Here is a 13,859-nt window from a genome sequence, read left to right on the forward strand (position 1 = left end):
CAAATAATATTCCATTTTCAAAAAAACCCTGCAAACTGTCAATAATTTAGAAAGAAGTTATTTTTGTAATGATGAGCTTCAAGTAGTTGTTTCACAAATATAGCAAACGGAAAAATTTCACTACAAAATTAATTTTATTGTAACCACAAACCACAGGACGTCGCAAATTTGTTTCACCAAGCCAACTTTCCTTCGGAAGTGCATCAGCTGATCACCACACGTCGACCCGCTGTCCCGCTGCGGTTCTGTTCCGAGCCTTGCTGGAAATAATTAATGAGGATTGAGAAAGCGAAAATGCCAACGAGTTCATCAAGTACGATTGTCAAAGAGCATCGAAGAACAGTTTGAATTAGGCATTAAATATCACAGATTCGTGTTTAGTAATTTTGTCTTCTTCTCCTTGATTTTCGCGATAACGGCTTCATCGATTTTGGTCGAGTTTAACAAAGCGCGCCAGTCGTTGCTTTCTCGTACTAATTGGCGCTAGTCGGACACTCAAGTAAAGCTAAGCCCTCTCCACCTGATCTTTCCAGCAACGCAGAGGAGGCCTTCCTCTTCCTTTGCTACCACCAGCTGGTATCGCACATATACTTTCAGAGCTCGAGCCTTTAGTAATTTAGGTGCAATAAATTGCAAGCTGATAGGCACATACGCGCATATCTTTTTGATAACTCTCAACAGTTTACGTGCATATATGTACTTCATATTCTCATAGCGATTTTTATATAATGTCCTCCTGTTTCCCTAAGTACGAAACGAACGCAAATACTTCACTTATTCACTTACTCACTTTCTCCGCATAATTAAAGAGGCTCCGCGGCCAACAACACACTCAATGGCTCCTCAAAATTTAAATATATGCACATGCATTACTATAAATGTTGTTGCTTTTGTCACAACTTATAAAAATCGCATGCATCATAATTTTATAGTTGACAATAAGTTTTACTATTTTATTGTCCGTCTGTTGCACTGCTGCTGTTGTTCATCTTTTATTGTCATTAACATCGATTATTTGCAGAAATATCATTAACGCAGCGTTTAACGCATCATAAAAAATATTTCAAACACGCCATGAAACCAGCAAGCGACAGCACAAAGCATTCATTGCCACCATTGCAATGGGATATACGAGTAGCATAATGCCATGCGCTGGTTAGTTGGTGTTGCTGCACATGCGGCAATAAAGTTTTCATATGTACGTGTGGCAAGCATTTTGCATTTATTTTTGTACACATACGATATTGTTGCTACTGATGATAGCCGCAGGGCCCGGCAATGGAGGTCAATATGGCGCACTTTATAATTTCCCCGCGTTGATGGTAATTTTAATGGCATTCATAATGGCTTCTGAATTTTGTGTGTGAAGTTAAAAAATAAACAAAATCAGTGCGTAGCTTTCCAGGAAATCACGAACAGTTTTACGATTGATTTTATGTTGCGAATAAACTATAATATTTTTACTTTTTTTTTTGGATACTATTCCATATAATCAAACATTTCGATTAATACGGGAATAAAAAAGGAGGATATGAATAAAGGATTAATGCTTTAAGGGGTTACATACGTCCAACAGCGCCAAAAATGCGCTAAAAGAAAAAATGTTTTTAGAATGGATAGCAATAGAAATAAATATAAAAAAATTTTACACATTCTTTACTAGTACTTAAACTTCATAAAAAAATGTATTTTTCACGTGACCCGAAAGTGCAATTAAAAAAAGTTACTCCACGGTCTGCATCATTTCTCCTTGAAATGTAGAAACGGCATCAAAAAATATTAAAAACTGTATGAGTTATCAAGCAAACCGTGTCGGAAAAAGCAGTTTCGAGAAAAACGAGTTTAAACTTTCAAGTGCAAACGAAGGACAGCTACCTGTGCGCATCAAACTCTCGTCGGGCAGTTACATTTTCTACCATAACTTTGTATCTATGGGGAATTTTTACAATCGACTTCCATAGAAATATGCCTAAAACTATAATGAATAATAATCTGTAAAACAATCGATTTTTTGAAAATTCTGGACGTATGTAACTCCTTAAATATGCCAAAGCTTAAGTAAGTCTATCAAAATTATGACTCACTAAATATTTCGCTCATATCGGCGATGTCATCTCTTAAATCAGCCCTCAATTATGTATACTATCATACACCCCTGTTTTCACTGGGAATGCACTGCCATTTCAAGATGCAATAAAGCAAGTTTTATTGTAGGTTTCGAGCTGTCATACCGCTTAAAGAACATTTTTTCGATATTATTGTTTAACCAATTTTTTTTTTGAATTCAAAAGAAATAAAATATACAGATCGACAACATAAAATAAAAGAGCGGAACATTTATGCTGAGAATTCACGCCGCAGCTTAAATTATACAGTTAAAAAAGAGCAGGTATATATTTCTAATTTTTAAAATTTTAGATGTTTTGTAATTTATTGGGTATCCATTATTATCAACTACAGCTTGAAGTCTACTTTTTTTTTGTGTGTATTATGGACTAATTTGGTTCCACTCTTCAAGTACCGCTTTTTTTAAGATAAATTTTGTTATGGATGTCATATTTTCTTATATTTGTCTTTAAAACCTAACACAAATTGTTGATACCGTTCAACTCCAGTAATGGTGCAGGAGTTTCAACAATATGGGGACATTCATATTTACTTATTGGTTTAAATCTATAATTTCAGGAGCTTTACCGACTAGATACATACAAGGTGAAGTCCACAATAAACAAGACTGAGCTCAGAAAGAAACGACAAGAGCTTTGTTCTGACAACTTCGAGTTTGTTTATTCAAAATAATCCCCTCTGGCCTCGATACACTGTTTTGCACGATCTAAAAGAGTGTTTCAGGTCATTGACCGGAATCCCGAATGTCTTTCCGTATGTCGGCACAAGCCTCTTGAATGGCCTCTACGGACACAAAACGTTTTCTTTTCATGGCCAAATGCAATTTTCCGAATAAATAGAAGTTACAAAGAGCCATAAGAAGGGAATACGGTGAGTGATTCAAGGTTAAAATGCGATTTCTAGTAAAAAAATCAGTCCCAAAAGTGGATCGATGAGATGGTGATTATCATGCAAAAAGCGCCAGCTTCCTCCTTCGAGGTATTGAGAGCGAATTCGACAAATGCGATGCAACAAACGCTTCAAAACGCCAAGATAGAAAATTGCATTACGGTTTGGCCCGTTGGCATGAACTCCTTGTGGACAAATTCTCTTGTCTTTTCTCGCCTCTTTAATGAGGTATTTCGAATGTTGAATTCTGAGCAATTTTTGAGCCTTAGTTAACTTGTGCGGAATGAAACGTGCACAGATCTTTTGTAAGCCCAAATTATCAGTTAAAATGCGATGAATCGATGTATTGGAGATATCCAACTCCAATTCTATCAATTTCAGCGATGTTTTCGGTTAATTTTTGATAAATTTACGAAAAATTTCGATGGAGTTTTCGGTGATTACGAATTTTGGGCGGCTCGTTCGTGCATTGTCATTTATGTCCTCACAACCATCTCTAAAAGGTCTAAAATACTCATTAACTCTGGCACGAGATAGACAATCATCGCCATAAACTTTTTTCATAAGTTCAAATGTTTCGGTAAACGGTTTACCGATTTTAAAGCTCTTTGTTTGAAACTCCGATGTATCGATGACACAAACATACTGACACTTTAGACGCAATAATTTCGCCTCCACTGAATCGAATGTCACCAACCTTTCACTGGAAATCAGCTAAGGATATAACTTCCAACGCATCATTAAAAAGATGGCGCCATCAGAAACATTTTTATGACGCCAGTCTTGTTCATTTTGGACTTCACTTTGCATATTTACTTATATTTATTTGAAGCCTTGAAGTAAAGAATTTTTACAGACTAACATTAATCTAAATGTAGATAAATCTTCAAATTAGAACAAATATAAAATACCTGACGTAAGATGAAATATTAGTGATGTCACCCAGAAAAAAGCATTCCTAAATATTTAACTAAAGACGAGAAATTGCGTGAAAACAATATCTAAAGCGTTGAAGACTAAGTTTAGTTCAGCACAAGTTCTTGCTATGGGAGAGTTGAGCTACTTCTAGAAAAAGCAATTTTAAAGAATTGCGAGCGCGGAGAATTCTAAAGGGAGTATTTAACGGGATCTTTTCTAAAAGAAAAGGGCAGTCAATAGAGCCATTTATGATATTAATGGCAAATGAGCACGCTGAAATAGATTTTCTGTCCTCAAGTGTAGGAAAGATAAATAATTGGCAACGTGAATAGTAAGAAGGTGAGGGTAGTGAAAAATTTACTGAGCGGAGAACAAATTTTAGAAGCATTCTTTGAACTCGCTCACAGCGGTTAGATTGAGTTTTTGTGTAAGCTATTCTTGAGAGAGGCGACATTTTTATTCCAGTACGAAAATGGTTACATTTGAAAGTTACCATTCAATTTTCTCACCACAATACATGTACATATATGTGAAATGCATACATATGTACATATGTCCGGTAAACTGCAATCTTGCATCATTGCGCCTGCAATCAACAAACATTCATACATACGTGGCCTTACAACGGCAGGCAATAATTCGAATCAAGTAACACAAGAATTATGTAAATGAAAATTTTGTTGCACAGGCGCAAACTTGCCACAAGTTGTCGTTGTCGCATGCGTCAGCACCGAATGAAGCGATATTCACAAGTACAGTTACAAAGTGCTGCCAGACGCCAACACAGACGCTAAGCAACGTGCCATCAATGCAAATGAAGATGACGGTGAGGCAGAGGGGGTATTCGGTCAGCAACACTATGCATTAATTGCATTCAAACTTTATTTGCATGCAGACACACAGGCATACAGTTACACAAGTCCATGCATTGATATAAATATGTTTTACTTATTTTTTCCATATTTTATTTGCGTTTATTTTTCGTTCAATTACTACTAAACGGCGACTATTTATTACTATTAACAATTCTCGCGCGCACATTCGCTTTTTGTTTGAATATATTGTACATACATACATACACATACATACGTACGTAGATATTTTATTTAAGTGGCAATTGTTATTAGTTGGTAATCACCAATGAACGTCATTTATTTCCCCTTTCCCATTTGACATTTGTTTTTATTTAATTTCTTTTTTTGTGCTTTTTTACATTTTTTATGCCATTTTTATATGCACGCGTGGAAATTACGGTCTGTTGCAAATACTTTTACATTCAGGTCGTTTTCATTTGCATTTGCACTCGGCAGCTATGCTCGTAGGTATTAGTTGGTTGTTGCTTTATTTGTTTCTTATGAAAACCTTTGTTCTATTATTAGTTTTTTTTTCCTTTTTTAAACGGCAGTACAGACATACATACATAAATAATTGATATATTACTTCGTTCACCGCATTTGTGCACACAGCCGTTCTTTTATTGTATTTAAGTGTCAATTGGGTTATGTTTCTATTATGCAAATGCCACGTGTAATGCAAGTAATTAAATGTATTAGTCGATATACATATGTACATACATACATATGTATATGTGTATGCTGCTACAAACTCTTTTTTATATGAAATATAAAAAAAAAAAAATAATTGGCGCGTACACTTCTGTTAGGTGTTTGGCCGAGCTCCTCCTCCTATTTGTGGTGTGCGTCTTGATGTTGTTCCACAAATGGAGGGACCTACAGTTTCAAGCCGACTCCGAACGGCAGATATTTTTATGAGGAGCTTTTTCATGGCAGAAATATGTACACTCGGAGGTTTGCCATTGCCTGCCGAGGGGCGACCGCTATTAGAAAAATGTTTTTATTAATTTTGCTTTCACCGAGATTCGAACCAACGACCTCTCTGTGAATTCCGAATGGTAATCACGCACCAACGCATTCGGCTACGGCGGCCGAATATAGATTAAGTAAAAAACCAAAAACAAAAAATATTTTGAAAAAAATTTCTTGTAGAATTTCACATTATAAAAACAATTTTAAAGCGGCGCATTATTATAGAATATATTTTCCAAAAAAGGAGTAAAGTAAAGTAGATCTTAACGTAATTGCCCAACTAAGGTACCCTTCCCCTAGGACTTATGACACTTAACAACAAGCAAAGGTCGAGAACATTGGGAAAATCCAACTTACAGGCCAACAGATCCAGATAAGACCCCAAATTTGATCAACATTTCTATTGTCAGGAAAATTCCGATCAGTTGGGTAACTGGAGAAGACCTAAACTCAGACCTTTCACCCATTTCTTTGAATATCAGCAGTAAAAAAAAGACTAATGAAAAGAACTGTGAACTAATATATTAAATAAGGGCACAGATTGGGAGTTCTTCAAACGCAAGCTTGACACCTTTATAGGCAAAAATACAGCATTTAACAGCCCTGATGGTATCGAAAAGGCAACAATGGACTTCACAATGCAGTTACAGAAATCTGCTTGGTTATGTACTCTAACATTTGAACGAAAATATATACCGCAACGTTACCCATATGATATACAGGGCCCGGCACTCGTAGTGTAACCAATTAAAAAGGTCATAAATTTAGTTTGGAAAGTTACTTTTATTCACTTCAAAGTAAAAAATGTGTTAAAATAATACAAAATTAAGAATCACTTTACTTTTGCTTGATATGACCACCTTTTGTCTTGACTATGGCCTTGATACGGTCCAGAAACGAATCGCAAGCTGCCCAAATGTGACTTGCAGGTATTTTGACCCACACTGGTGTATCTTTAAGTTCGGACCTTGCTCTCCAAAATGACCCAAAGAGAATAATCCATCGGACGCGGTTCTGGTGAATTTGAAAGCCATTGTGTGGACGTGTTGGTGTTGTTGTTAAAGTGGTTGAGTATTTCCACTGAAATAATCCTAATTAGTGACCAGCACCGTTTTACTACCACCGTCCTCGTATAATGATCTTTGGTTTTTTTTTTTTGTTGTTGTTCTAAGTCAAATCCATTTAGTGAGGTCTAAGTGTAGCAGCAAATTCTTTATCTCCATGCCTGAGATCTCATTAATTTGCTGCAAGAACCCTAGCTAGCCCTGGCCATTCACATAAGTAGTGGAAAAGACTTTCCTTCGCACCTTCCGCTTGACAGCACCTGCAGATAGGGTTGAAGGGTAGATTGAGTCTAGCTGCATGATCCCCTACTTCCCAATGGCCTGTAAGGGTTACAGTGATGCGTGAGATGTTTGGACGTGAAGTTCGGAACGCTGTTTTTTAGCCATTCTTGGTTCACTCAAGCTTTATGAGACGGTGCCGAGTCCTGTTGAAACGTCCATGGTCTACCACCAAAATGTTTGTCTATCCCCGGCTTCAAAGCAACCTCCAGAATACTTTTTCGATAATATTTCGCATTTACCTTGATGCCAGGCTTGGTGAAAACGATCGAAGAACGCCCATCTGCGGTTAGAGCGGCCCAAACCATTACCTCTGGCGGATGCTGCCTCCAATCCAATGGTGGCCAATCGATGACTCAAATTCTCGTATGAACGGTCGGTCAAATAAATCGTAACGTTTTGGAAGTTTACGAATTGCTCAATTTCAAAGATTTTATCGTCAGAAAAAACAATGTTTGGAAATTGACCACTTTCGGCCCAGCGAAGCAACTCTTCGCTCTCTCAATTCTGAATTGTTTTGCTTGGCTTGACTTGACTTGCTTTGGTGTGAGATCATGCCCCTTTTGGATCTTGTAAAGCTTGACTTTGAGATCATTTTTCAGTATGTGGTGGATGCTACGGTCAGATATTTTCAGTTCTTTCGCCATTTGTTGGCACTTCATCAGGGATTTCGCTCAAGTCGCTTCTTCACTTTTCGCACCATTTCACGTGACGTTGCAGCCTTTTGATGACCACCTCCATGACGTTTCACGATGCTGCCAGTATTATTGTAACGAGTAATGGTACGATAAACAAAAACTTTATTTTCTTTAAGGTGCTCGAGCTCACGAACAATCGCTGGTTGCGATTTTCTAGCCAAATATAATGCAGGCACACTATTACGTTTGAAATCCATTACTGATTTTCTTTTTTCGCGTTTACTCTCGGCAAAATGCTTCCGCGCGCTTGTAAACAAGACTTTGGACTGTCATTTAGCCAACTAACAGACATCTGATGCACAGGCGCGCGCGAGCGATCACTTCGAGTGCCGGACCCTGTACTATGTCTCATCAACAAAAGAGAAAAATAAAGAAAAAATGGCAAACACCAGGATTCCCACCACTAAAAACTAATCGTTCATTTAAGAAACCAAATAAATCTCAAATTTGAGCAAAAAGCAATATCAAGAAGTCTGAAGTTTTCGCGCAACACCTTAAAAAGATATTTCAACCCCATGAAATAACTAATTTCCTTATCCCCTGTTGTCCAAGAGTCCAGCGAAATTGAACCATTTGCGCTCGTGGAAAAAATTTCGAAAATTTCTCAGCTGGAAGCGAGAAGAAACCTGGTTTTGAAATTATTACAGCTGAAGTTCTAAAAAGCTGATCACCTACCGCTTGCATTTGTTTAAAATATACCTAATGCTTGCATTTGTTTAAAATATACACCATTGCAATGGAAATTCTCGGAAATTATAATGATTCCTAAACCAGGAAAAATGCAAATGATGCAGACTCTTATGGCCCAATTCCAGAATAATCAGAGCAATTCTAAAAGGGCATTATAGATTGATGGCTCTTGCAGTTTCTATAGAGAGCAAGACAAATCCGCCAAACATGTCAGCACATGCGAGCAGCCTGAGTGGCAGAAACACCTGTGTTTAAGATATTTTGCCAGAGGAGGTAATAAAAATCAATAATATAAAACAAATCTAAAATTTATTGAGAGAGTTGGGCTCAGAGATATACTCTACATCCTCAATAGATATTTCAGGTCGCAGTGCCAAGTTTCCTCATAATAATAATATTTACATCCTTCAACACAATCACGGAATTCTAAAATCCACAGATAGATAATGAAGTAACATTTGGCAACTTTACTTACAAACTCCAGCTGGGAGGCAATGGCAAACATTCGAGTGTATTTTCCTTCGTTCCCACGACAGTCGTTTGTAACTGGAACGACCCGGATTTATAACCGGCCACGGACTGTCACTTCGGCAGCATTCCTCGTATATGCATGGAAATGTTTATGCTTCTACAATAACAACAACATTCGAGTGTATTTCGGACATCTGATATTTTGAGGGAGCATAAAGTTGTGGGTCTCTTCAGTTGTAGAACAGCATTTCTACGCATACCGCAAATAGGAGAAGAAAGGCAGCCAAAGACCCAACAAGCGATATATGCGCCACATAGAGCGCCTTATGCATCACTTATCTGTTGCAAAAAATTCTAAATCCCAAGCTTCCAAAATAAACTCTATGTGGTGAGAAGCCTGTCAACATACAGAGTAGTCTATGGAGACATTTTTTTTTTAACTTTAAAGAACGAGTAACAGAAATCAATATTTTCGTGTTATTGCTTTATGCGAAAAAAGCAAACATTCCCATTATTTTTGGAATGTCGGCTAGTTTCACAGGAGCGCATCCTGTTAACCCAGTTTTATGGCTCTAACTAATAAATGACTTGCTCGAGGTCGACTTTAAAGACCTGCATCGTTAATGGATCTGGTATAACATGGATCCTTCAGGACACCCCATAAAAAGACATCTAATGTCCTCAGAGAAGACCAAAAGACATCACCGAAACGGCTGACAACACGATTGCTGAACTTGGGGTGGAAAATATCGATTGTGACATAGCCTATGTGGTATGGCGCTTCATTTTGCTGAATCCAAGGATCGTCCAAGTCCATGCCTTAAACATTCTTTTATCATTCCTCTGTAGCGCACAACGTCGATTGAAATGGCGAATTTCAGCATCCACCAGATGTCACCACTCTAAAATCTGCACCAAACTGTCGCTCTGAGGATGCATTGGCTTCTTGACGATTACTTGCGGATTTTTTCGAATCGCAGATATGGTCGTTTTGCTTGTTAATAACATAGCCGTAAGATAATTTTTTGAACCAAATAGTTTTCCATTTCGAACTGCATTAAGTTCCCAATACTTCCCAAAGTTGTTCAAGTGTAAGGCGATGCATTTCGTTCCACGGAGATTACTGATTTTCTGTTAAGATTCACAGCCGAAAAGAGCTGTCACTGTCAAAATAGCATAGCCCGAGCCAGGCCTATCTTAAGTTTATTGAGAGCGCTGAGTTTGGATGAGATAATCTGATAAGTAGAGGATCCAAACAAAGTACAAACCTCCAATTTTATTCACTCATTTAAATGTCTTATAATTAAAAAACAATAACTTCATGTTGTTGTTGTAGCAGCAGAAATATTCCCGATGCATGTACGGCGAATGCTGCTGGAGTGACAGTCCTTGGCCGGATATAAATCCGGGTCGTTTCGGTAACGTAGAACCGACTGTCGTGGAAATCACTTCAATCACTTCATGGACCCTTCTACTTAAATATGTGTAGACGGCTGCTGCCATTATCAAAATAGCGTATGATTAAAGCGAGATTCTCTATGCGGACCAGCTGTGTATGAGTAGATAAAAATATTATTTGATTTTGTTGGTCTTAAAAAATGTTCAACTATTTGCAAAGTACGTAATTTTGCTTCGTTATTTCGTAAAATAACACCAGCCAGCTGCTGTTTGACACCCTTTCATATGTAAACAGGAATATATTTTTATTAATTCACATCCACTCAAGGCACTTAGGTAAAAAAATATAAAAATTATTACAAAATATTCACGATCAAGTCGAGGGAAATCAATTGAAATCTTAAGTCAAATTAGCAGCACTACAATGCCAATCTCGGACAACAAATTGAAATTTAACAAGTGTTACAATAACAAGCACATTTACAATAACATTATTGCGAAAACCGCAGCTGCATATCAAATGACAAGCCGCAACGCAATTAGACAGGATGGCTGGCAGTTGTTTTTACTGCTGCTGCTGTTGCTGTTTGTTGTAGTTGTTATAACGATTGAACGCCGTTTAAGTGCGTCGAAATTAGCAATAAACGCGAAACCATACAGGCACTTAAAGGTGCGAGCAACAACAACAGTTATGGCTACAATAAAAATTCTATGCAGTGACAAGAAAATCAAACGCCGCCAATGGAATGTACCCCTAACACCTACGAATAACCATACATAAAGACAACAACAACATCAACAGAGACTTAAACAGGCAGCACAGCAAGCAAATGAGGTTATAAATTGATTGACAGCATCGCTTGACAGACAGCATTGTTGCATTGCCGCCTGCCAACCAATCAAGCAGGCAATCAGCCAGTCATTATTAGCTATAAACATTTGCAATTTTCCATTGTCGATAACATACACATATGCGCATACCTATTATTACATGCATTCCTATGTATGTTGATTGTGAGGTTATGCTTTTATAAAGAAAATCACATTTTACTTATACCTTCCAACTAAGCAAATTCTCCTACTTTGTCTAATCGCTTTGACTTTTATTGTGCATTCATTTCAGATGCCAATCACATAGGCAAATCGAGTGTTAAGAAGAAAAAACTTGCTGCCGCTGCTGCTGTTTCCGCGTCAAGCGCAGCGCTGCTGATGTCAGCGTCGTCGACTGTTACGGCACCAGCGTCAATGCCAGTACCGGATGTGAGTCCCACCGGCAGCAGCGATAGCTTGATGCGAGACAAGCAATTTCCCACAGTTAGCACACCACCAGCCTCCTCAACGGGTGCCATAGAGACTACGGAGGACGACTCGGATTCGGGTTCGACAGATGCGCGGCGCAAGAAGAAAGCGCGTACCACCTTCACGGGTCGTCAAATATTCGAATTGGAGAAGCAATTTGAGATAAAAAAATATCTTAGTTCGAGTGAGCGCACAGAAATGGCCAAGTTGCTGAATGTAACCGAGACACAGGTGAGTGGGAGAGAAGAAATATGAATTTGGAATAGTCTTTATAGATTAATCATTTAAATGAAAAATATACGAATAAGTACTTAGGACTACAAAAATTAGTAATATGTAGCGAAAATAGGATAATTTCTGCTCATGGGTATATTTTTCTTTCGAAAGCTATGCAGCCCAGACTTTTGTGGGACAAAAATGTACATAAGCGTATACGGTGTGGGGCAAAATTTTAGTAGGACTTAAGGTAGGTTAATCGACTGCGTTGCCGATTCCCGGAAAACAATGAATGCGAAAATATATAAGTAGTCTTGGCTAATGGACCTTACCATTTTCGTTGATAGTCAAGCAGCGATCAAGGCACTGACCTCAGTGCGCATCAATTCAAGATGTGTTAAAGAGTGCAAGAGGTCGCGCTCGTTAATCCAAAAACACAAGACCACAATTTGTCGGGTCCCTGGTCATTGTGGAGTGGAATGTGCAAGTAAAGGCTTTGAGCTTGACCTTCAGCGAGTGGTAGAGGGCATAAGCATTCCTCTAACCAAATTGTACATTGCGATTGACTTGAGCGTAATCGGGGAAACCAATAGAAGGTAGTCACTGACTACAAACCGCAATGTCTCCAAAGCGCTCTGGCCAAAACTGAATCTTAAAAGAACAAAATGTATGCTTGGATTCAACAGATCAACTACCAGCGTCCTAACAGGTGTTATAACGGGTCACTGCACTGTTGGCACCCTAGCCAGAAGAATGGATGTACCTCACAATGACTTCTGCAGGTGCTGTGGAGAGGAAGAAGAAATGGAATCGGTACAACACCTCCTCTGCAACAGCACATCTAAGATTTCCACCAAAATTCTAGCGCCAATGCTTGACATTTGTAAAAGTTACACCGTCTTGATTACCGTTTTCTTTAATTTTAATTTGCAACAAGGAGTTTGTATTAAATTTTGCTTTAAAAATGTATTCAATGGTGCGTTCTTAACCGCAATTTAACCATTATAAAGCTGGTAGAGGACTTGAGCATTTCTTATGGGTCTATTTAAAAGACTACAATATAATTACTGATTTGGGTTTACGGGTCCAAAGGTCTTGAATTTCATACAAAAAAGGGATTGAGTTGATATCGCGAAATAAATGATTTCCAAGGGTGAATACAACCAAACATTCATCAAATGCATCATTACTGGAGACGAGACGTGGGGTTATGAGAACGGCACGCAATCCAGACATCTGGCAAGCAAGTGGAGAGCTCTGAATGAACCAAGACCAAATAAAAACACGACGTTTTCAGTCAAAAAAGATGGCAATGCTCACGGTTTTTATGGATTAGAACGGTATTGTACACTACGAATTTTTGGCAGAAGATCAGACAGTTAATAAGAACTTCTATTTGGGCGTTATTATAAGATGTTTACGTTAAGCAATTTGCCAAAAAAGAAAGGAAGTAATGGAAAAATCGAAGACGGCTATGATGACTATATCAAAAATAGAATTTCAGAGTTCCAGAAGAGCTGAACCAAACGCTACCAAAAGTGCGTTGCAGTTGATGGATAATACTTAGACTTTTGAGAAATAAACTAGTATTTTGAATTTTCTGAATATACTTGTATTTCGGGAAAAAAGAAACAGAGAGAAGAACTAGAAATAGAGGTGGGCCTAGGGCCGATTAGCCTATATTCGTGAGTTTTAAGGGAACATATCGGAGGTTAGTGGCACGATGATGAGATACAAAGGATCTTCCAGGATCTTTCTTTTCTTGGGAATTGGAATGCTAAACTTTAAGAACTCCCAGCGAGGTTTATTTTGTAAATAAAACCTAAAGTATTTCTTGCTGCATAGAAAAGAGTAGCTCTTCTGTAATCCAATAAACCTTACGCATAGGTTTAGATTTGCTAACAGATCGCCCAAGTGTTTTGTTGAGCCGGTGTAAAATCGGCAGCCAGTAAAATTTAACTTCAAGAAGTTATATATTTAAAGTA

General features: G+C 38.0%; 1 protein-coding gene across 1 annotated transcript in view; it reads left to right on the plus strand.

Moving 5' to 3' along the window:
• The window catches only part of LOC129253444 (von Willebrand factor A domain-containing protein DDB_G0286969), a 103,465-nt gene that overhangs the window by 21,834 nt on the left and 67,772 nt on the right, over nucleotides 1-13,859 (plus strand). Inside the window, exon 2 of the mRNA XM_054891815.1 lies at nucleotides 11,483-11,889. Coding sequence (XP_054747790.1) covers nucleotides 11,483-11,889 — 407 coding nt within the window. The remainder of the gene's footprint in view (nucleotides 1-11,482; nucleotides 11,890-13,859) is intronic.

The sequence above is a fragment of the Anastrepha obliqua genome, chromosome 1 (assembly GCF_027943255.1).
Source record: "Anastrepha obliqua isolate idAnaObli1 chromosome 1, idAnaObli1_1.0, whole genome shotgun sequence".
Taxonomy (NCBI): domain Eukaryota; kingdom Metazoa; phylum Arthropoda; class Insecta; order Diptera; family Tephritidae; genus Anastrepha; species Anastrepha obliqua.